Here is a 24,885-nt window from a genome sequence, read left to right as displayed (position 1 = left end):
TCTGCCATCTTTGATTAATTTATAATAGGATTCCTAAGGTATGTGATCAGAAATGCATAAATGACAAAGAAAAAAGGTGTAATACAGTATTCATAAGAACTAAAGATATGTCATCACTTAACTTTTCTATTGTAACTGGGTAATACATCCTATAGGAAGGCAGATGCACAAGAAATATTATAAATACTTTTTAAGATTTAATTTCCTTGAGAGAGAAATCAAATATTTTAGCACAGCTTTTTATAATGAAATTTATAAAATTCACTCTGATAAAATGTATTAGAAATTCCATCTTTGGTAGCCAAAATTCTCACATCCTACACTGTTACAATAAAAAAAATGAATATAATTCCTATTGCTTACTTTATTTCATTATGTGACTAAATGTAGCTAACAAATATCAGAATAGAAGAAGGTATAGAGAACTTTCCTGACATCTTATTCATTCACGCAGAGTCTGACAGTGTGCCTATACGGGTCCTCAAAAATTACCACTGAGTTCTCAGTTAAATAAACATCATATCTCAAAATAGAATGTTTATTATGGTGTTATTTAAATTGTTTTCTCTTTCTTTCTTTTAGGCCAGCCCTGCTCCTATAATTGTCAACACAGATACATTGGACACAATTCCTTATGTAAGTAACATTTTAATTAAGACTTTCATAAAACCTGTGATAACACTGATAAAGCTGAACTTCCAATTAATTCATATTCAATTTCATCAAATCCAGATAATCTTATGGAATTATGATTAGGATTAACTTTGTGAGTTTTCTTTAGCTATTTGCTATATATATATTGCTTTTTGGGTAACACCTGGCAATGCACAGGGATTACTCCTGGCTCTGCACTCAGGAGTTACTCCTGGCGGTGCTCAGGGGACTGTATGGGATGCTGGAAATTGAACCCTGGTCTGCCGTGAGCAAAGCAAACCCCCTACCCTCTGTGCTATCTCTCCAGCCCCCAGCCCCTATTTGCTAAATTTCATTTATTCACACAGTATTTCCTTCTTTTTATTATTTTTGTAAAAAAAATAGGGGCCTATCTTGAGGGGGCAAAAGTCAATTCTAGTCTAACAATATTAGTTTTCTAAGATGGTCGACTAAACATAGAATTACTGCAGCATTAGATAAATTTTCTTGGGTTTCTTGCAATAGAAATACTTAAATCAATATCTACGACATAGCCTAGAATAAAGTAACTGATGTTTAAATATTTGATGACTTTTGCTGGGCTTCTAATAAAAACTGGAGCAAGTCTTCTGTGAAGGTACAACCTCTTCATTGACAACAAAATTTTTAAGTTTATAAAAGTATGGACAATGAGATAATCGAATTAAACAAACTAGTAAACCGTAGGACTTGATAGCTGCAATGTACTCAGTATAATTGGTCAGAGTCTGGGTATGAAGACTGGAGACCATGGTGCTAGGTGCCACAGGGTATGAGTTTGCTCTTCTGAAGGTCTGTTAAGGCTTTGTGAGTGGCCCTATCATATGAGTAGATAATGATGCTCTGAGAATGTGGGACAGATGCACACTCATGCAGATAGAGGGTCTGAAGCAAGGAGGACTACAAGATAATGAACAGTGGGAACAGACCCTTGGTCTGTGATGGAATGACTAAAGCTATGGTAAAGTCTTTAGAGGAGTATTTGGTATAAAGTAAATGCTTGGTTAACCCTTGCTATTCTTGGTTTTACACCCACAACCTCAATGCCTGCAAGGACAAAGCAAATCACATAGCCCAGTGGGATAGCAGGAGAGAAGGCTGTGAGAATACAAAGCCCATAGACCTTTAAGGGGCAAACAATATTCTGATGCAGTGGGTTGGTACCAGGGGCCAGGAACAAGATGTTTAAAATGTTGCCTGAAAGAAAAGTTGGTGATTTGGCAGTTTGTAAAGAGTTTTCACTTTTTTTTAAGTATTAGCAACTAATTTTCCAATATCAAACACTTTCTGTGTATATTAAAATTTTGCCCTTGGGAGACATCTAGCTCCAAGGAGATCCTGTGTAGACTTTGCAACTTGGGACTGGGACGCTGGGGAACAGAGTACCAGAACAGGAGTGCAAGGTGGGGCTTGATTACAGGAACAAGTAACTGAAATTAGGACACCAGGTCAGGACAAGAATAGCATCAAGTTTAACGCTGAGTCACCTGAACTATTGAACTAGGACTTTTTAAATCTTTCTAAATAAATGCTCTGGGATCAGACTGGAAATAGGGTTAAGCTTACCAGTAGATTCCAGTAGCCCCAGCTCTAGAAAGTGCCCTCTTAAAGGAAATTAACACAGTGCATGGAAAGCACATAGTACTCACTCTTTTGTGGCCCTTCCTCTATCAGACGTTTATACTGTGATTGATACATACCTGTCACATTTTAAGCACTTAGCAAGTATTAACCATTAACTCTTCTAAAGAATTCTAGAACTTAAGTAGTATTAAGCTTGCCATTTTAGATATGAAGTAATTAAGGACGTTAAAGAAGAAATAAAGAAGTAAAAGAAGTTTACAAAGTTCACTACTTGGGCTACAGCTTTTTTATTTCTTCTTTAATGTCCTTAATTTCCTTATATCTAAAATTAGGCCTTGGGGCTGGAGCGGTAGCACAGCAGGTAGGGCGTTTGCCTTACACGCGGCTGACCCGGGTTCGATTCCCAGCATTCTATATGGTCTCCTGAGCACCGCCAGGACTAATTCCTGAGTGCATGAGCCAGGAGTAACCCCTGTGCAATGCCGGGTGTGCCCCCCGCCCCCCTCAAAAAAGCAATAAATAAATAAATAAAAAGTTTACTACTTAAAGAAGTTAAGTAACTTTCTGAGGGCCAGCACAATAGTAGAGGTGAAGAGAGGAGATGCTTGTCTTGCTCAAGACTGACCTCTAGGTGCTGAAGCGATAGTACAGTGGGTAGGGCGTTCACCTTGCACCCTACCAAGGTGGCTTTGATCCCTGGCGTCCCATATGATCCACTAAACACTGCCAGTAGTAATTCCTGAGTGCAAAGCCAGGAGTAACCCCTGAGCATCGCTGGGTGTGACCCAAGAAGCAAAATTTAAAAAAAATAAGTAAAATATAAAAAAGACTGACCTCTATTTGATCCCTGAGACCTCCTGTGCCTGCTTCCTCACCCCACCCCCAAGCACCACACATGGTTTCCCCACCACTGCCAGATTCTTTCCTGAGTGGAGAGCAAGGAGTAAACTCTGAGAACTGCAGGGTGTGACTCACCCCCTTCAAAAGAAAAGGTTAAATAACTTTATCAAAGTATTATAATTTAAGAAATTCTATGACTTCAGTAAATCTCTATTATAGCCATTAATAAAGCTCATTTTTGCTAAATGTGAAAAAATAAATATTTTCACATTGACCTGCAACCTAGGGGCTTGATTTTATAAGTAAATTCACCGTCTTGTAGTAAATCTACAGTAATATTTCAAGGTTTTCTAATTAACACTCTACTAACCATATATCCTCAATACAAACAATTTTATTAAGTAGAATCTTTAGATTTTGTACAGACCCAGTCAATTAAAATTGCAACTAATTCAGTGGTAAAATAAATTGCGTATAGAAAATGAATCAAGTTGTTCCCGTAGCATTAAATATCAATTGTGTATCTGTCTTTGATTTCTTGTAAGGCATTTTTAGTTTTGTCTTTAACTGTTGTGCTTTATGCAACCTCTGAGCTTCCTTAACAATCACTGCATTTTCTCGGCATTTTGGTATGGTGAAAATGACCTACTTCTCATTCTGGTGTGATCTCAAGTAATTCATTTACTCTTTCTGACGAAATTAATCTATAAAATAGGAATTATATCTACCTCAGCGGTGTTTAGAAGGACCAATAAGATAATGCATGTGAGAAATCATTGTTAACTTCTCGTTGCTAGGAGTTCATCGTTTTACTGAACAAGCACTAGGAAGTAGCATAGACCAGACTTTCGGAGAATATTAAGCATATCATATAGTAGAAGCATGAGTCCCTTAACCATTGGAAAGAGTTTGTTTAGAATACGACTATTAATGTAGATGTGCTTGGTTCTTAGCATAGGTCTGACTTCCTCCTTGCTCTTGACTCACCTGGGTAATCTTGAATAAATCACTGTTCTTTTTGCAGTCTATTTTTTAATGTTCCATTGTTCTATGTGTTGTTTTCCCCCTTCTTTCTTTTTACCATGTTCTGTTTGTTCACTTAATTTAACTCTATTTAATAAACAATGATTTTAGAGTTCCCTCGAGCATTTTAGGCATGTTACTTAAAACAAGTTCTTCTTAAAAATATTACTGGGATGACAAATTTTAACATAAAGTCCCCCTTAAAAACAGTTTCATTGTAAATAAATGTATTAGCTTTTAATATACTTTAAATGTATTAACTTTTTCAATGAAAAAAATTGGCTTTGTAGATATGTGCTCTTTATCTTGGTTTCTTGGATAACATAGAAATAGTACTTGAATATTTCTGGAGGAAATCTTTCAGATCAAAGAAAATGTTTAAGTATTTAATATAGGCATACAAGACATTGAAAGAGAAATGTGCTTTTACTTATGTTGAGAAGTAATAAGACATTAAAATTTTAAAGTATTTTACATTAACAAAAGAGCCGCTACAATTTTTATGTGAGAATGCCTCAGATAAACTCATTTTTCTGTCACACCATATTATTTGAGTTAAGCATAGTTTTATTTGTGTTACAATTTAGCCTCTCAGGGAAAGCAGAAAGACCTTATTAAGATTAAATGAAAGAGTAGAAAAATAAATTTTGAACACCAATTTTTATTTTTTTATTTTTTTTATTAGTGAAACACCATGAGGTACAGTTATAGACTTAAAATTTTTGTGCTTGGATTTCAGTTATACAATGATCAAGTACCCATCCCTCCACCAGCGCCCATCTTCCACCATCATGGGTCCCAGCATCCCTCCCACCCCCCATCCCTTCCATCCCACCCTGCCTCTGTGGCAGGGCATTACGCAAAGAAATGAGAGCAGAAATGTCACGAATCAAAGATTCCGTAGATGAAACGAAAAACTCAAGTCTCTTCTCTCAACAATAGAATGACCGCAGCTGAAGAGAGAATCAGTGAGCTGGAAGATCAGTTGCACCAAGCCAACAGGCAACAACAAACAGTGTCAAGGGACCTCAAAATAGCTCTACAGAGAATCAGAGTCCTAGGAGATGATTCCAAGAGGAACAACATTAGAATCATTGGACTACCAGAAGCTCAGGGAAACAATCCCAAAGAAAAAAAAAAAACACGGTTAAACAAATCATTGCTGAAATATTCCCAGAGCTCCACAATGTAGCAATTCAGGCTCAAGGAGCCCGAAGGATACCAGCTAAAAGAGCCCCTAACAAAAACACTCCAACACATATCATAGTTAGAATGATTGACGCTGCCGATATCTCTATTGGCAATTTTTATTTTTTACTCACAATTTTTATCCCTTCCATTATTTGCTGAATATTATCTGATGCCACTCCGTGAAAATACTCTTTTATTAAAGATGTCAATGTGAGAAAACCCTACATGACATGTGTAAGACTGTTTTAGTAAAAACTCCTTTTTGTTTTTCACTTTTTTTGTTCTCAGTATCCAATTGACAAGGTACACTTTCCTCCTGACACACTTCTTTCCTTTGTCAGCCTTCCAGTGCAGTTCCCTGAACATTATTCTAAACAAATTTCATCTTCTGTTTTTAAAAAGTGAAATTACTCAGACATTTCTAGAATGTCCTTATTTCTTCTTTTATAACATTTTGTGGAATTATTTTGACCTGTTTTTCTAAAAATATACTCTGGTAAATGGTTTACTCAAGAATAATGAATTTTACATCTTGCTAAGTAACTTGGGGTTTGACATCTTCAAAACTCTTATTTTACAAATGCAATAGTCTAGTTCAACCACTAAATAGTAGCTGTGGTCTTTATTGTTTCCATACAGATCATTTACTCTACAACCCACAATTTTGCTCAACAACCAACAACCATACTACAAAGGACTAAGCCCAGAACACAAGCACCGTTCAGGCCTCTGCTCATGTCACACCCTCCAAAATCAGTCTAAGTCATATTGCACAATATGAAATGAAGAAAGAGATAAATATTTGCTAATTATAAATTACCATGCCAAAATTTTATCTCATTACAAACCAAAAAATTCTATTTGTTCTTTTATAAGAAAAAACTAAAAGAAGGAATTTTATACTTTAAAATATTAGTACGTCAATGATGGTAAGCAATTAAAGTATCAAAGGGAATGGGCTGAACTGATAGATTATGTTTTTACATCACTTAAGATGCTCTATAGTATGATACCGGCTTGTATAAGAAAACACACACTCAAAAGTAAAACAAAATAAAATTTTATTTTGTTTAAGTGAACTTAACTACAGTATTTACAGGTGTCCCTCCGGTCTAATATTTTTCCTTTGCCAAAGCAGGAACATTGAGATGTAAATGGATAGAAATTGTAAGATGCTTCACAGATCACAGGTGTTCTGTGGATAATTTAAATTTTTGTTTGCTTTTGTCGTGGAGCTTGGTAAGGGTCATAATACCCATTAGTGCATAGGTCTCTAATTCTAAGTCTGTGCTCAGAGGTCACTTCTGCAGTGCTCAGGTAATCATCTGTGGTGCCAGCATTGAACAGGGGTGAGCCATGTGCAAGGGAAGCACCTTAGCCCCTATACTATTACCTGCCTCCTCTAACTTCTATTTCTCTGTACCAAACTTTGTATGCCTACTCCCACAAATGATTCATAAAATCTCCCAATAAAGTGAGAAATCAAGAGAGAAAAAAACACTGAGAGTTAAAGTTAGGGAAAAATATGCAAAGGTTCTATGTTGTTCATTGTCTGTGACTGCCAAAAGGTCATTCTGTGAACATTTTTGAAAATACGCTAACATCGTATTATTATCAGTGAAATGAATATGAAAAACGTTATACATGATATGCCACTGCATACGGTCATAGCTCTAGTTTTGAATTAGAGGACAAAAGAGTGGTCTCGAGGCATTTAAAAGCAAGACTTGGTTGTGTTGAAGTAAGACCCAAGTTCAAAGATCACAACTTTTCTGTCCACCCCAGCACTTGCCATCATAATGTGGAAGGCCACTGATGAACTAGTCCTGGTGGTCCTTAGCACTATAGAGTCTGGGCATCTCTATCCTAGTGTTAAACCACCCAAGCCTGCTGTCTGAATATTTCTGGGAGGAACACCACTCCTGCCACTCCCACTCCTCCCCCACCCAGCAAAATAATAGGGGCAAGAAAAGGAGAGTGAGGTTTGGTGACAAAGAAGAGGATGACAAAATAAATATAACTGAGTTCAGGTACATAGTCAAGAAGCAGTTGGATTGGCCATGGGGTTATTGACCGGGGGGCCGGGGAGTGGGGATGTTAGAGAATGGATATGAGAATAAGAAGTGTTTAACAAGAAGATTTCACTGATTTCCGCAACAGGCAGCTGAGGAACGGATCTCTTTCAGGAGTCAGCTGTTCTATCACAGAAGTAGGATGACCAGGCACTAAATTGGTCGTTGGGAGTTTGGCAGAAACAGATGAGTGTCATGCTCAGGGCAGAACTGGGAGTGTGGTTTACAGGGGTCAGTGGGCCCCAGAGGATGCCTGTCCCAAAGAACTCAAGACCATGAAGGCTGTCCAGGGTGTGTTTATAAAGGTGAAAATCATATCCCAGTTGGACAGTGAATACAACAGATGTAGGACTCTAGGAGCTGTGATCAGCACAGCAGGTTTACAGAAGCAAATAAGCTTGATAATGGTTAAATTGGCGAAGAGGCGTGGCGAGAAGGTGGCTAGGACCCTGGAAGGCAATCGAAATTGCGGGCAGTGATTCCGAGAGAAGAATAGTTTATTTAGGGTTGCACTTGTTAGTGCGCTATCCCTGGCCCTTGAGACAATGGAGAGGACAGTCCGACCTGCTGACAGGCCCTGAGGTCAAGAGACTGGAGTCCCTGTGTAGGACCCCTTAGCTCCGTCAGTCAGACAGGTGTCAATCTCTTTCAGTCACTATCCAGTAACTGAGCCTGGTGATTTAGCAAGCATTTAATTGTAGGGTTTTCCAATATCACTTATGAAGAGTAAAAAGCATTCGTTTATTTCATCCCTTGTAGCAGCAATTTATGCTAAGAGTATTTTGGAAGTATTTGCTGATTCTAATATATTTTACCTTCAGATTTTTTGATTTACCCCATAAGTAAGACTTTACAAACTGTGTTAGTGATGCTTCTAGTCTCTAAGAATATAATAATATTCTCACAGATTAAAAGATAAATCTTTTTTATTATTTAAAAAAATTTAATAAATCACCGTGAGATACAGTTACAGACTTACAAACTTTTGTGCTTATGTTTCAGTCATAACAATTATCTAATATCCATCCCTCCACCAGTGCCCATTCTCCACCACCAATATTCCCAGTATCCCTCAAACCCCCCCACCCCCGCCCCATGGCAGGCACATTCCTTTTTACTCTGTCTCTCTCCTTTAGCTGTTGTGGTCTGCAATGCAAGTATTAAATGGCCATCACGTTCGGTCTATAGTCTACTTTCACAGAAGATAAATCTTATCTCCTGAAAAAAGCTTAATTTTGATTTCTCCATGCCCATGAGACCATAGGAATTTAGTGCCAATGGCAAAGCTATAATTATTCTTCTAAAGTCCCACCAACCTATACCCATTTCTTACTGCTGCCACCAGCTGATCCTCTATTCTGATACTAGTTACTTGATGCTGAGCAGACGCCCTCAAATAGTTCTGTGCATATGAATCAACTGAGGATCATTTTAAAATGTGGATCTGATTCAGAAGGCTCTAACATATAATCAGGAGACTGAAATATAACCCAGGTAAGGCCGGTGCCCAATTATGCTCCTTGAGAATTTAATGAGGAAGATTTGTCTTTATATAGGAGCATCTGTCTTTTAAAAACCATCTCTGCCAGTTAGTATTTGCATATTTTGGCTAAGCAAAATTAGGTCAAAATCTCTGTGTGCTTGTAAGTGGGAAAATAGTATTAACATTATAGAGCTTCTTCTCTTCCTAGTCCACAGAAAAGTGCTTGATGGGGCCAGAGTGAAAGTTCAGCTACATTTGCTTTGCATGTAGCTGACCCCAATTTAATTCCCTGCACCCTCATGGTCTCCTGAACCTTCCAGGAATAGTTTCCTGAGTATAGAGCCAGGAATAAGCCCTGAGCACCGCCAAGCAAGGCTCAGGGAAAAACAAATTAAAAAGCAAGTGTTTGATTTTTATGCTGTGATGAGTGATCTGTAGCAGAGGGCAGACAGCTGTACCTTTGATAAAAACCAGTATTTCTTTAACTTAACCTCGAACAGTGAAGCCTCAAATGCAGATCTATGCCTAATTACGGCATAGGACCAACAGAAAGTATGTGGGTCCATGGACAGGCCTACATCTTGATCTTTGCTTCTCTAAGTCTAATTCAAAAACTAGCAGATTTGTTACCAGTACTTTTGTACGCATAGAATCTTAGGTACCACTCAAGAACCCCTACATCAGACTCCAAGCCAAAATTTCAGGTTTTTAAAAGGAATCTTAGTGATTTGAATATATATTAAAATTTATGACCAGTGGTCAATATGACAAATTTCTTTTTTGGTTTGGATCCTTCAGAGAGGAAGTCTCAGTTTTCCATGCCAGCTGCTATGAGCGGTGTCATTTCAGCTGTGTCCACTCTCCATCTTAAAGATTTCTGCAAATTCCTAGGCTCTTCCTGAGAATGGGAAGTTTACAATTTCCCAAGACCATAAATTCTTCCCTAGGCCTTGGGTTCACAGGAAATTAAGAGATATCAGGACAATAACTGGGCACATGTAAAACACATAATCCAAAAGATCTTAAATAAACAGTTCCCACCAACCTAAGGAGGAATGAAAGATTTTTTATTTTACTTTAGGACTATAGGTCCTAAATTACCAAGACATCTTTGGGAAACAAATGGGATCCTTTAATACTTTGATAAGTAACAGAGACTCAGTATTTGCATAAAACCTTGCAAGACAAGTTATGCTAAATCTATACTGTTCTTCCTCAGCTGCAGAGTGCTTTTTCCTTGTACTTCCTGTTAACCTTTTTCCCACATCCAACTCAGAATCATAGCTTTATCTTCATTCCTGAAAATATCAAAGAACCTTGGAGCCATATACCAAAACAGAAATGCATAGTAATTTTTCATCTGCGCATGGGACAGCTGCTCATTTTCACTATTTTTTTTATTTAAAGTTTTTATTACTGAATCACGGTGAGGTACAATTTAAAGACTTATAAACTTCCATGCTTGTGTTTCAGTCATACAGTGCTCAAGGACCCAACCCTGCACCAGTGCCCATTCTCCGCCACCGATGATCCCAGTATCCTTCCCACCCCCCACCCCCAACCCATCCTCCCCATCCTGCCTCTGTGGCAGGGCATTACCTTTTGTTCTCTCTCTCCTTTTGGGTGTGGTGGTTTGCAATAGAGGTATTGAGTGGCCATCATGTTCCATCTATGGTCTACTTTCAGCACCTATCTCCCATCCTGAGCGGGTCCTCTAACCACACTTTACTTGGTGTTCCCTTCTCTACCTGAGCTGCCTTTTCCCCCAGCATGTGAGGACGGCTTCCAAACTGTGGAGCAAACCTCCTGGTACTTATCTCTACTGTTTTTGGATGTTATTTTCCCATTTTGTTACTTTATATTCCACAATGAATGCAATCTTTCTATGTCTGTCTCTGTCTCTCTCTCTTTCTGACTCATTTAACTTAGCATGATATTTTCCATGTTGATCCACTTATATGCAAGTTCATGTCTTCATATTTTCTAACAGCTGCATAGTATTCCATTGTGTAGATGTACAAGAGTTTCTTTAACCAGTTATCTGTTCTTGGGCACTTGGGTCTTTTCCAGATCCTGGCTATTATAAACAGTGCTGCAATGAACATACGAGTGCAAATGTCATTTTGATTATACTTTTTTGCCTCTCCAGGATATATTCCCAGACATGGTATTGCTGGGTCAAATGGAAGCTCAATTTCTCCATTTTCACTCTTTTAAAGAAAAAGAGTCAATCCATAGGTGATTAACTATTGAACAATTTCAATTTTTGAGCTAAACCTGGGGTTGTTGGAGCTAGTCCTGGAGTTGGCCTTAGTGGTACTCAAGGGACAATGTGGTCCTGGGGATCAAGGTATGGCCCCACATGCAAAGCATAGAGAATGTCTCTATCTGCCCAGTCCTATTCTTCCAACTTTTATAAAAAGTTGATTTTATTTCGTTTTTAATTAGCACTGTAGTACTGTCCTCCCGTTGTTCATCAATTTGCTCGAGCAGGCACCAGTAATGTCTCCATTGTGAGACTTGTTGTTACTGTTTTTGGCATATCAAATACAACATAGGGAGATTGCCAGGCTCTGCCATGCGGGCAGGATACTCTCGGTAGCTTGCCAGGCTCTCCAAGAGGGATGGAGGAATCAAATCTGGGTTGGCCGCGTGCAAGGCAAATGCCCTACCTGCTGTGCTATCACGACAGCCTCCAAGAGAAAGTTATGATAATTCATATAAAGTCACACATCTAGTCTCACTGCCTTTAGTAGACCTCAGTATCAAGTTAGTAGACAAATGATAGATTTGTATTTGTATTAGAATTTGTATTAGTATTAACTTAGCCCTTACTATTAGAAGACAAATGATAGATAATACTGGAAATTTTCTTTAAAGAGCATATGTATATATGTGGGCTGGAGCAGTAGCACAGCGGGTAGTGCGTTTGCCTTGCATGCAGCCAACATGGCCGACCCCAGTTCGATTCCTCCGCCTGGAGAGTATCTCACCTGCACGCCAAAGCCTGGCAAGCTCCCCGTGACATATTCAATATGCCAAACACAGTAACAACAAGTCTCAAGATGGAGACATTATTGGACCCGCTCGAGCAAATCAATGAACAATGGGAGGACAGCAACAGGACAGTGATGTGTGTGTGTGTGTGTGTGTGTGTGTGTATACACATATATGCATATAAAACAAGTCATGTATTATGAAGCCCCGGGTTCAGTTCCAGCACTGAAAAAGTAAGAGCTATAGGATTCATAATACTGTGCTGTAAATGGTTTGTTTGGTTTGGGTCCACATCCATGTTACTTTCCTTTATTCCCAGCTCAGTGTTCAATGGTTGGTTGCTCTCGGTGGTGCCATGGAACCGTGTGGTGCAGGGTATTGAATCTACACAGATGCAGAAGCAGACCTCCAGCCATTCAGCAGTCTCTGCTATCCCTTAACTACAAAACTTTCTTTAATTATTATTATGTATTTGTAGAGCTTAAAATCCTTAAACACAGGACAAATCATGTTGCCATTGTCAGCACTACTTCTATCATCAGACACATGTTTGTTAGATTGGGTGAATGAATGATAAAACAAGTGCTTTGAGGAATCATGCTGAAAGGAACCATCACATCTGAGGAAGTCAGAGAAAGTAGAATATTAATTGATTAAAAATTAGTAAGAAGTTTTCAGAAAGAATAGCAGAAATTTTTTTTTAAAAAAGAGCAAACTGTTAAATTCATAATCCCAAAGTTCTGTGTGATTGGAGCTTAGAACTGCCGTAAAGCACACAGTTGGGAAAAGTAGGGTTGAGTTTAATTGTGAAGGCCTTATTTGCTTGATCTAGAATTTAAATTTTATCCCATAAGCCAGGCTACTAATTACTTTTTTTCAAATATTAGAGAATTTACAGATTATTTATTATAATTATGACTATTACTACTACGACTATTAATATTTAAATTTGGGGGCCAAACCCAGTGATCATCACTTTTAACTTCAGCATTTGAATAAGTTTTATAGTAAAGCATAATGTATTATTTCAGCTGTACTAGTGTGTAATTACAGTTTGGCACATATAAGGGTTATATGCTCATAAGCATTTTGCAGATAGAAGCCAAAAAAGAAGATATTCCAGAGTTTACAAGTTGAAATTAGTAGAGACAATGTTCAATGTCTAGATTTAGTTTAACTCATAATAATTTCAGTATATGATGGCTATTATGAATGTAATAATTGGTATTTACTGCATTTTACTTATTTGGTAACAATTTTTTCACTTGACAGTGGCAAAAATATAAGAAAATAAGTAGATGTATGTAGTTTATTTTAAAATTCCAGGGAGAGTTTAGCTCATGTCTATAAATATGTAGTTTAAATTTCAATAAAATGTAATTTCTCATAGCTAGATTCAGGTCAATGTTATTTAAAAATGTAATCTGTCAGGTAAAGTTTAAAATAGTAATCTATAACAACTTCTTTCAAAAGAAAATGCTTGGAAATGTGTCTTTGCCCTTATGGATTTCAAAGAAATCCAGCATCGTGTAATAAATGAGATCATGATTAGTTGTGCGAGATTAAATAGAAGAGAAGATTAGTGATAGTATAAACCAAGTGAGTATAAAGTGAGTATAACTTATTTAACACCGTTATTTGGGGGTGAGGTTGGTCTTACATGTTCATTTCTTTAACTGATTTTTGGTTGTATTTTTTATTTTATTTTTTATTAAGACACCACACTTTACAAAGTTATCTATTTGTTGAGTATTAGGCTCTATATATTCTAGCACTAATCCTGCCATCAATGTCAACTTCCCTCCACCTAATCACTTAACTTCCTGTTAGTCATCCATTTGCTTGAGCGGGCACCACTAACATCTCCATTTGTCCCTGTCGCGTGCTAGTGTAGCCCAATGGCATCTGTTCGCTCTGGGAACATGAAGAGCCTCAAACCGATCGTTCATGATCTTGACGAAGAAGTCTGACCATCTGGTAGGTGGGCGGCCACGCAGCCTTTTGACATCCTGTGGGATCCAGTCGGTAACGGCTCTAGTCCAGCGGTCGTCTTTAAATCTCATTACGTGACCAGCCCATCTGATTTTCGACACCTTGGCAAATGAGACAGCGTCCCTGATTCTTGATCATCGACGGATGTTGGAACTCCGGATTCTTTCTCTCATTTGAGTGAAACGTGATATTCCAAGCATAGCTCTTTAAATTCTTCTTTGGGAGACCCGAATAGCGTTCTCATCCTGTTTGCGTAGGGCCCAGGTCTCTGAGGCATATGTTAATCCAGGAAGAAAAGTGGAATCAAAGAGATGTGCCCGGAGCCGGAGGTTCTTCGTCCTCTTAGCTATTTCTTCGACGTTCTTGAAGGCGTTCCAAGCCGCTCTCTTCCTACTGCGCAGCTCGGGTGCCAGGTCATTTGTCATGTTGACTTCTTGACCTAGGTTCACATAGCTGTTGCATTCGGAGATGGTCGTTCCATTGAGAGCGAAAGGGGCATCAGGAACGAGGCTGTTTCTCATAAACATTGTCTTCGTAAGATTCAGCTGTAGTTCTACCTTTCCACACTCACGGTCAAAGTCGGCCAGCATTTGTGCCGCTTGTGTTATTAAAACAATGTCATCAGCAAAGCAGAGGTGGTGTAGTTGCCGACCATCTATCTTCACTCCCATTCCTTCCCATTCCAGTCATCATATGATGTTCTCAAGGGTGGCACTGAAGAGTTTCAGTGAAATGGTATCACCCTGCCGAACCCCTCTCTTGACATCAACAATCACTTCTTTGTAGAATGGTGAGATCCTGGTAGTGAATCCGCAATACAGCTCACGGAGGATCTTAATGGATTGGGCTTGAATGCCCTGATTGGCTAGGGCTTCAATGACCGCTTCCGTCTCAACAGAATCAAAGGCCTTCTTTAAATCAATGAACGTTAGACAGAGCGGCATCTTGAACTCCTGAGAAACCTCAGTGAGCTTGGTTAATTTGTGGATATGGTCGATGGTGCTGAATCCTTTGCGGAACCCGGCTTGCTCGCATGGTTGTCCTTCATCTAGTGTTCTGCCAATCCTATTCAGGATGACTCGAGTGAACAACTTGTAGATGACAGACAATAGGCAGATCGGGCGATAGTTGCCAATGTCATGGATGTCCCCCTTCTTGAACAGTAGTACGGTCCTGCTGGTTTTCCATTGGGACGGAACCTTGCATTCAGACAGGTAGCGAGTGAAGAGCCGAGCCAGTGTATTGATGAGTACTGACGGCAGGTTCTTCAGGTGTTCAGGTCTGACCTTGTCTGTGCTGGGTGCTGTTTGTTTCTTTACCGATGAAATGGCGTGTTGGATTTCGGAAGGGAGAACGTTGGGAACGACATATCCATCCTGTGGGATTTGGTATGTCAGCAAGTGGATGGACATGGCTATCGAAGAGATTTGAGTAGAAGTCATGGATAATCTTCTCCATTGCCGTTCTGGAGGACGTGATGGATCCATCAGGACGTCGGAGGGCAGTCATCTTGGTCTTGTAGTTGGCGAAGGACAGGCGGGCGTTGCGAATACTTTTCCCGGCTTCTGCCGCATCTACCAGTACTTCTGCTCTTCTCTCTTTGAGGTCTTCCTTGATCGCATCTCTGCACTGCTTTCCAAGCTCAGACGTTACCTTGCAGTTGCTGCTCCTTAACAAGAGTATTTTAAAGTTTGGTTGTCCTGCTTCAGTTGTTGTTGACTCAGCAGTTTGGATATAGAGCTATACCACTCTGACAGGTACCTGAGGCTCTTGAACCTTGTAGTCAGCAACTTCCCCTCTGTTGCTTCTTACTGCCTTCTTCAATTTCCCTCTCTGTCCTTTCGTCTTTTTCTGGGGTCAGAGGTGATCAAGTTATCCCCCTTAATACTTTGCATTCCCTTGTCCAATTATTCTATATACCACAGATAAGTGAGGTCAGATCTATTTATTCTTCTTCTGGTTTACTTCACTTAATATGATCTCTTCCAGTTCCATCCATCCAAGTTGCAATGAATTGCATGATTTCATCAATTCCCATTGGAATGCAATGCAGATGCAATTAACAATGATCTTTCTATTATCTTGGCTCAATTTCAGAAGCATTTTAATGAAAATAAAGGTTTTTTTTTCCACTAAGGAGCCTACTTTTTAATGGAATTGAGACTTTACTAGGGTTGTTGTTTACTATGTTGTTTACTATAGTCGTATTCATATTCTTTAGTTCTACTCCAGAATACAGTCTCTATAAAATAAAACAGAACAAAAAAAATCATCAAAAAAAATCTCGTAGTGACTTAGTGACAAGTCTGTGATGTTGGTAATGAAGCTTACTTGTCTTTGTTGCCTAGTAAGTTCTCAGGCTAAGTGGGTCCTAACAATACATATCTTTCTTTGATCTACTATCCTTTTAACAGTGTGAAATTACCTAAACATTCTGCTCCTTAGATTCCGCACATCTAAAGTGGAATAACACCATCTACCTCATGGGTTCACCTTTTTGACAAAGTAATGATTGTAAAGCATTTAATATAGAATCTGTGTCAGAGATGTCAATCATTTCTGGTTTTTTTTGTAGAATAAATACATTTTTTCAATAATTACCTTTAAAGAAACTAAAATTTTTGAGGCTTTTATTTTTTAAAGACCTTAATCACTGTCTGCCATGTCTGCAACAGTGAAACCAATTATTTTTTAATTTACTTTAATGTAGACAAAAGCTCCAATGGTTGATATAACTAAGTTGAAATTGATTAGGTGACAGAGCTCCAATATTAAAATCAATAAGTAAAAAATGAATTTTATGTCAAAATTGTTATATTTTATCATTTGGTTATTAACTTCTTACAGACTAAATTACTAAGTTGTTTATCACTAGTTGAATCTTCTGTGTTATTGTTTTTGTTTGTTGAGTTTACTTGGTTTCTGTGTTACTTTCCATCTCATTTGGTCTGCTCCTACTGAAATTTCAGTATTGATGAACTATGTTGCTATACAGTCCAGCGACTTCAAGATCATGGTCTGGGAGGCGTGTGTGACTGTGAGGCTGTGGGTGTGCAGGAGGTCTGTGGGAGGCTGCCCACACCAACTCCAAGAAGACACCAGAGTTCTCAGTTTGGGCACCTGGTAAACAAAATCATTTCCAGCAGTGGTATCAGAAAGGAAGTGGCTTTTCCCCATATACACACCTACGGGCAGCCTGTCATTATCAATAGTTGAATTTCCCATAGGGTCATCTGCCCTCTAAATGTATCACGTCTCAACCCTAAATTATTTTCCTTCATTTGTGTCTTAGAAAATCAGATATATTTGAATATTTAAACAACCACATACATTTTAGTAAGAATTTTCTTTGGTAAAAAGCTCAGTTGATTCTTTCCATGCAGTTTAGTTTCAGTGTTCTTTGATCATTCTGATTCCTTACAAGTGCCCTACAAGTTGTTTTACCCAAATGTCCTTTATTTTGCAAATTAAGGAGTCTAATACCCAAGAAAACAATCTACTAAGGAATATGAAGAAAAAGAAGTTTTGAAATAACAAAACCAGATAAGTCAAACAGCATGCTAGAGGGACAAAAACAAACAGAAAAAAAATCAAAAAACCCACCCAATTATAATCAGCATATCTTTAAAAATATCAAGGAAATTGGTTAGTTCTTTAAGCGCACACACAAACACACACACACACACACACACACACACACACTCATTGCTAATGCTTTTTATGATCCCTGGAAGCTATGGTTTTTGACCATTTTATCTTTTCATGACTTTTAAAATCATGAAAACTGCACTCCAGGTACAAATATTACTTCTTAATGGGTCTTTGCTAAAGTCTCCACATATAACACTTAAAACTGCCTGGGTTTATTCTTCTATGCTGCCAAGGGCAAGAGTTACTGAGTTAGGGCTATAAAATGGCATTTGGTCTCATTTAATTGGAATTATACAATTAGATAATAGCAAAACATTTTTTATTTCTTATTATTTTGAAGAAAACAATGAAACAGTGACCTATGTGGGCTCTGGCAAAAATCGGGCAGAGTGCTCACATGAAGATATTTTAATCTATTGTGATTCTGGAAAGACTTTTCAGTGGAAATTGTTATTTTGGGCTGCTAATTGATATTTGCCCCCGTTCATATGGTTACAGACACAACCACTGTTATCAAAATGGTATATAAAAGGCACATGCTCCAAGTTCAGACATAATCTAGTTAATAAAATGTCCCTATAAGGGTTGTTCTGCTGACACATGTCACCATTTATGAGTTGTAATTAGGTTAATTAAAAAGAGAGACTTGGTCTATACTCCAGCAGCCTGTCCTGAGGGCTTACAGCAAAACTGAGAAAGGAAATTTTCAGACCAGATTATTGCTGAAAATTGATATGGGGGGGTGACCTTTTTGTAGGTCATTTTAATATCCTCAGGATCAGAGTAATTAGAGCCAGTTAAACTTCTAGACTCTGCCCAACTTTCCAGATGCTTTCCTTGATAACCACCTCACGGAACTTTACATTCTCTGAATATTTCTAGCATAAAAAAATTTTTAAAAATGCGCCACTTGTCAAGAGTTCAATTCAGCTGTATTTGATGGGAACTTTTATTAAATAAATACTTGCTTTGATAGTGAAACAATTTAACTCCTTGAAAATAAAGCACCGTGTTTGTGTGGCGAAGGGTATAAATGAGCACTCATAAAGTGACTTTTGCATTTCGATATCAGCATCATTTGACTAGCTGTGTGAACCTGAAGAGGCTACTTTAAGTCTCTGATTTAGTTAATAATTTCTTATTTGAGGAAATGGCAAAAACAGAAAATATATTATTAATAGGGTCTGAGCAGATATATATATATAATATATAATATAATATATATGTATATATATATATATTACATCACTGTCACTGTCCTCCCATTGTTCATCGATTTGCTCGACCGGGCCCAGTAATTACATAATATGAAAAAACTATATAGTACACCCTATTCGTGGGGGTGGGGTGGTACTATACCTGGTGATGCTCAGGGCTAATTCATGATTCTGCACTTAGGAATTGCTACAGACAGGCTAAGGTACCATATGGGATTCCTGGGATTGAATCTGGTTTGGCCACATACAAAGCAAATGCCCTACCCAGTGTTTCTCAGGCCCGAAGAGCAGTTTTGTAAATAGTCTAGAAAGCAAAAAAGATTCTAGTACCTAGCAATGATTGGACTATTTGGTAGGAGCAATTAAATTCCCTTTTTTTAAATTTGTTCACACTTAACACTTAACTTCCCGTTAGTCGTCGATTTGCTCGAGCGGGCGCCAGTAACATCTCCATTTGTCCCTGTCACGTGCTAGTGTAGCCCAATGGCATCTCTTCACTCCGGGAACATGAAGGGCCTCAAACCGATCGTTCATGATCTTGACGAAGAAGTCTGACCATCTGGTAGGTGGGCGGCCACGCGGTCTTTTGACATCCCGTGGAATCCAGTCAGTAACAGCTCTAGTCCAGCAGTCGTCTTTAAATCTCATTACGTGACCAGCCCATCTGATTTTTGACACCTTGGCAAACGAGACAGCGTCCTTGAATCTTGATCGTCGACGATGGATGTCGGAACTCCAGATTCTTTCTCTCATTTGAGTGAAACGTGATATTCTAAGCATAGCTCTTTCTATTCTTCTTTGGGAGAACTGAATAGCGTTCTCATCTTGTTTGTTCAATCTTTGCAATCTTCCCTGCAATTGAGGAAATTTAGGCAAAAGGAAAATTTAACTTGCATAAGGTGAACTGTGATGCACTTCTTGCCCTCAACACTTGGAATGCAAGTAAATTTGTTGATTTATTTACTTAATATATTGAGGAAGACATAGGAAAACAGCTAAAGGCTAAACAAAGTTTATTATATAATATATTGAATTAGAATTACAAAGAGACAAAAATTATTTCAGAATGTGGACCCTGTGGATATATAAGACATATTGTTGCAAAAGTTAAAACACAAAAGGGAAAAGATTTTTTAAATTATGTTAGTGTTGTCATTGTGTATAATAAATAGAAAAATTAAGAATGAACAATCTGAGAGAGTAGGTGAAATTTCTGAACAACTCACTTTCTTAATTCTTAATATATTAATGAAAGAAACACATTTTTGATAGTGAAGAACTTAAAAGATGTTTGAGATCATGATGCTTGTAAGCCTGTATAATAATTATATGCAAATTGGATTTCAATTCAGGTCTTCTTGTATCCCAACAAAAGTCTGTGTCACTTGGGATAGATCTTTATAGGCATTGCTGGAACTCAGATTCCTTATCATCCATCAGATGAGGGAGTATTTGTACATGCTTACTTGTTCTCGCTATTAAGATTTTGACATACAAACTCAAGAGTTTCATGGTGCTGTTACTCACTGTGATTCATCCACATGGCAAACTTTTTTTATTAGTTCAGTTATTGGGAGTTAAAAGTTCTTACTCTTATGGAACCTAGTCAAGACCACAATTAAAAAAATGAAAACCATAAAGTAATAAATGATCTGAAGAAATCAAATCAAAATGTTGTGTTAGCATGATCAGGGAGAGCAATGATGTCTTTAGAAACAAGATACAGAGAGGACTTCTAGGAGGAGGTGATTCTTAAATTGCCACTGGATACAAGAATGAGTCTGTCATTTTTAATTAAATGCAAAATTATTTTAATCATGCTGTTTTCTTTTTCTATTAATATTTGACCTATTCCATAATCTTCCCATTTACTTGGTTTTTGTTTTCCTTCTTGTTACCTTTTCTATCTTGGTGTGTTCCATTACCATCAATGCAAGTGTTCAACCCATATTACTCTTCTAGGAGTAATCCTTATATATTTTCAGATCAGCCTGCTTGCAACAATCTCTTGGCTCAAATGACTGTAGCATTCTAGCACTTATGGCACTTTTCAGGTAGTAGGAAAGGACATCAAGAAAAGTGGGCCTGCCATCTTGGAGGATACTTCCAGAAACTGCACATAAGTATCAGCTTATTCACTGACCAAAAAAGTAAATCACAGTCTGTTTGAGAGACTAAGGCTTTTAATTTTTTAGCTGAATGACATCATTTTGTTGTTGTTGTTGTTGTTGTTAGGAACCACACCCAACATGCCCAGGGAAAACTTCGGACTCTGTGGTCTTCACTCTCCGTGGTTTTGGGGGATCATATGAGGGATAGGAACTAGGTCAATCACCTACAAGGCAAATGCCTTACCCACTGTACTGTCTTTGTAGCCCTGAACAACAATTTTTAAGGAAAATACAATATTCAAAGACATTTAATAGTCTCTGCTACTTGACATATTAATCCATTTAGTAATCTAGGTAATATCAATATTTCTTATAAAAGCTTTATCCCAATAGTTTTTAATATTTCAAGTTCTTTATTCCATAAATTAGATCATTTATTGAACTGTTTTTTTTCTGTTATCTGGACCATGATTTTATTTTTACTCCTAAATTTCAAGAGTATTCATAATCCTTGATGACTTCCTATTTTCTGACTGTTTAACTTCTTTTTGGAATTACTAGGATCATTTCTGCAATGAGAATACTTTACCCAACTCATCACTTATCTGTGTCCTTATGCTTCATTTAGTTATCAGTGATTGACACTTTTTTTTTAAATTTTGGTCACACTCATTGGTATTCAGAGCTTATTGCTGGACTCAGTAATCACTCCTGGTGAGTTTGGTGGCAGAGGAGTCTGTGTATGTGGGGGGCGAGGGGGGGGCGGACATCTGGTATTTTGGATATTGAAACCTGGTCAGCCGCATTAAGGCGAGCACCCTACCCATTGTACTGTTGCTCTGGCTCCAGAGATTGACTTTTGATTCAATTCTTTCTTCACATATCTACCAGAACTAGATGATGAGCTCTATAAATATGACCATGACTTGTTCATGTTTAAATCCCCAGTACATGAACTATGGGACTGCACTGCACCGCACTGTCCTCCTGTTGTTCATCGATTTGCTCAAGAGGGCTCAGTAATGTCTCCATTGTGAGACTTGTTGTACTGTGTTTGGCATATCGAATACGTCACGGGGAGCTTGCCAGGATTTGCTGTGCGAGTGAGATACTCTCAGTAGCTTGCCAGGCTCTCTGAGAGGGGCGGAGGAATCGAACCTGGGTCAGCCATGTTGGCCGCATGCAAGGCAAACACCCTACCCACTGTTCTATCGCTCCAGCCCAAAGGAATAAAAATAAGATACCCTAAATGTTTTTTAATTAATAGTGAAATATATAACTGAGGTATATGTCCATTCATTTATTGTTTTTTTATAATAGTGTATTTACTAATTTGCTAATTGTAAAACAAATGACAGTTAGCAAGCTAGATGCTGATGTTTAGAAGTCACTGTCCTCCTATTGTTCATCAGTTTGCTCAAGCGGGCCCAGTAACATTGTGAGACATGTTGCTGTGTTTGGCATATCGAATATGTCACAGGTAGCTTGCCAGGCTTTGTCTTGCAGGTGAGATACTCTTCGTAGCTTGCTGGGCTATCCGAGAGGGGCGGAGGAATCGAACTCGGGTCAGCTATGTTGGCTGCATGAAAGGCAAACGCCCTACTCGCTGTGCTATCCTCTACCCCTTGTTTAGCTCCACTCCTTGTTTAGGAGTAAGATCAATATTATTACTCCCTTGTGGAATTTTAAATTCATGAGCAGGGAAGAAAGTCATTGAACACATAAAATAATTCTAGTCATCACTTAAATCACTTAATCACTTAATCCCCGTTATTCATCGATTTATTCGAGCGGGTGCCAGTAACGTCTCCATTCATCCCGGTTGCGTGCTAGCATAGCCCAATGGTATCTGTTCGTTTTAGGAACATGTAGAGCCTCAAACCGATCATTTAGGGTCTTGACGAAGAAGTCTGACCATCTTATAGGTGGGCGTCCACGTGATCTTTTGATGTCTCGTGGAATCCAATCAGTAATGGCTCTAGTCATAAAAGGGAATAATACAAAGTGAAAATAAAACAAACTTTAGTACTGTGGGATGCTAACAGTATGTTAATTAATTTTACATTTAAGGTAAATATTTTTAGGTCTGATTTATATTTCTGTCTTCATGAAATAGTTAAAAACTTACTATCTTAAGACAAGTCCATGCCTTTGACTATGCTATGGCTACTACTTAGAGAATTGCTAATTCACATCTTTTTTTCTCCTTAAGTTCAGTGATTTGAAAAATAGTGTGCCAAGCTTCAGATGCGAAGACTACTCTGATTGTTGACATTGATGACTCAGAATAAATTATTGTGTTTCATTCGACTCCATTAAAATTTCTGTGCTGTTCATCCCTGTTGACTAGCTAAACTATTATAATGAGAAATTCTTATTCATAAAAATATTCATATTTTTAGAGCTGGGAACTATTTTAAATCTTTTACATATGTTAATTTAGTACTTGCAGTAGCCATTTTAATTAGATACCAATTTCTCCTAAATTTTTAGATTAGGGGCTGGAGGAATAGCACAATGTGTAGAGCCTTTGCCTTGCATACAGTGGACCCGGGTTCGATTCCCAGCATCCCATATGGTCCCCTGAGCACCGCCAGAAGTAACTCCTGAGTGCAGAGTCAGGAGTAACCCCTGTGAATTTCTGGGTGTGACACCTCCCAAAAATTTAGATTAAATAAATGAAAACAACAGAAGACTTACTAATGTGGATAAGGCCATGGAACTGGTCAAAGAGAAGCCAGTCTTCAAACCAAGCAAGATCTGTGGAGTGACACCCTGGATGGAAAGGAAGGTCTTCCACCTGCAGCATCAGCAGCACCGGGAGCTTATTCAAACTTAGACTCTGGTCCACGGCAGAACTGATGAATCATATATATATATATATATATATATATATATATGTATATATATATGAATCAAATCCTCAGTACATCTTATCTAAATCATCTTATGCCAATCCATATCAAAATTAAAGGAACAGAGATAAGAGATAAAAAAGACAGTAGGGGGGATAGGACATTTGCGTTGCATGCAGCTGACCCATTTTCAACCCCCAGCATCCCATATGGTCATGGAGCTTATCACAGAGCTCATCCCTGAAGGAAGAGCCAGTAATAAAGCCATGAGCAGCACCATGTATGTCCTCCCTGAAACAAAACAAACAAAATACCCAAAAACATAAACAAACAAACTAACAAAAGTAGAGAAGCAGTGTTCTAAACTACTTCTTCAAACTTAGAGCAGCTTCTATTTGGAAAACTCTCAAATGACAAATTTTTATTTAGGTCTCTTATCTTTGGATCAATTAGATGAGAATGTAGCACTGTGGCACTGTCCTCTCGTTGTTCATCGATTTGCTCGACTGGGCCCAGTAACGTCTCCATTGTGAGACTTGCTGTTACTGTGTTTGGCATATCAAATACCTCACCGGTAGCTTGCCAGGCTTTGCCGTGTGGGCGAGATACTCTAGGTAGTTTGCTGGGCTCTCTGAGAGGGGTGGAGGAATTGAACCTGGGTTGGCTGGGTCAGCCGTGTGCAAGATAAACGCCCTACCTGCTGTGCTATCGCTCCAGCCCTAGATGAGAATATCTTCATGTAAATGCTCTCAGTCACATAAGTGCTTCTCAGAAAGAATATGCTACTATTTTCTTTTTCTTTCCTAGATGGTAATTCTAGATCACTCTAGAATGCATCTTCTTGTTACATTTATTAAAACTTTAGTTAAACATATTGACATCATTGGTTTCTGTTTCCATGAACCACTTGGATCACATGTAGTATGAGAAGTAATTGAATTGTGATAGTCTCATGTAGTATGAGAAGTAATTGAATTGTGATATTACAAAATTAGAAGCAGGTTAGATGTCAAAGCCAAAAGAACATCTTAAAACCTCCACTGATTTTTCTCTTTGTGTTTGCTCTTTTTTATTACAAGAATATCTGCAGAGTCATTTTCTCTTTCTCTGGTTTATAACTTTTCCATTAAAAAGTAATTTGAAAATAGTATGACCAAAGAGCTTTACCTATTCTTTGCTTATAGCATTTTGTCACTT

The 24,885-nt window shown here is 38.2% G+C and overlaps 1 protein-coding gene across 21 annotated transcripts in view; it reads left to right on the top strand.

Moving 5' to 3' along the window:
• Positions 1-24,885, top strand: part of DLG2 (discs large MAGUK scaffold protein 2) — a 1,600,462-nt gene that overhangs the window by 720,211 nt on the left and 855,366 nt on the right. For all 21 annotated transcript variants that reach the window (XM_056115953.1, XM_056115951.1, XM_056115947.1 and 18 more), the window contains one exon: positions 583-636. In XM_056115953.1, coding sequence (XP_055971928.1) covers positions 583-636 — 54 coding nt within the window. The remainder of the gene's footprint in view (positions 1-582; positions 637-24,885) is intronic.

Source organism: Sorex fumeus, unplaced genomic scaffold (assembly GCF_029834395.1).
Source record: "Sorex fumeus unplaced genomic scaffold, SorFum_2.1 ptg000030l, whole genome shotgun sequence".
In the NCBI taxonomy this organism is placed as follows: domain Eukaryota; kingdom Metazoa; phylum Chordata; class Mammalia; order Eulipotyphla; family Soricidae; genus Sorex; species Sorex fumeus.
The sequence above is the reverse complement of the archived record's forward strand: the minus strand, read 5'-3'. Positions and strand labels throughout refer to the sequence as shown.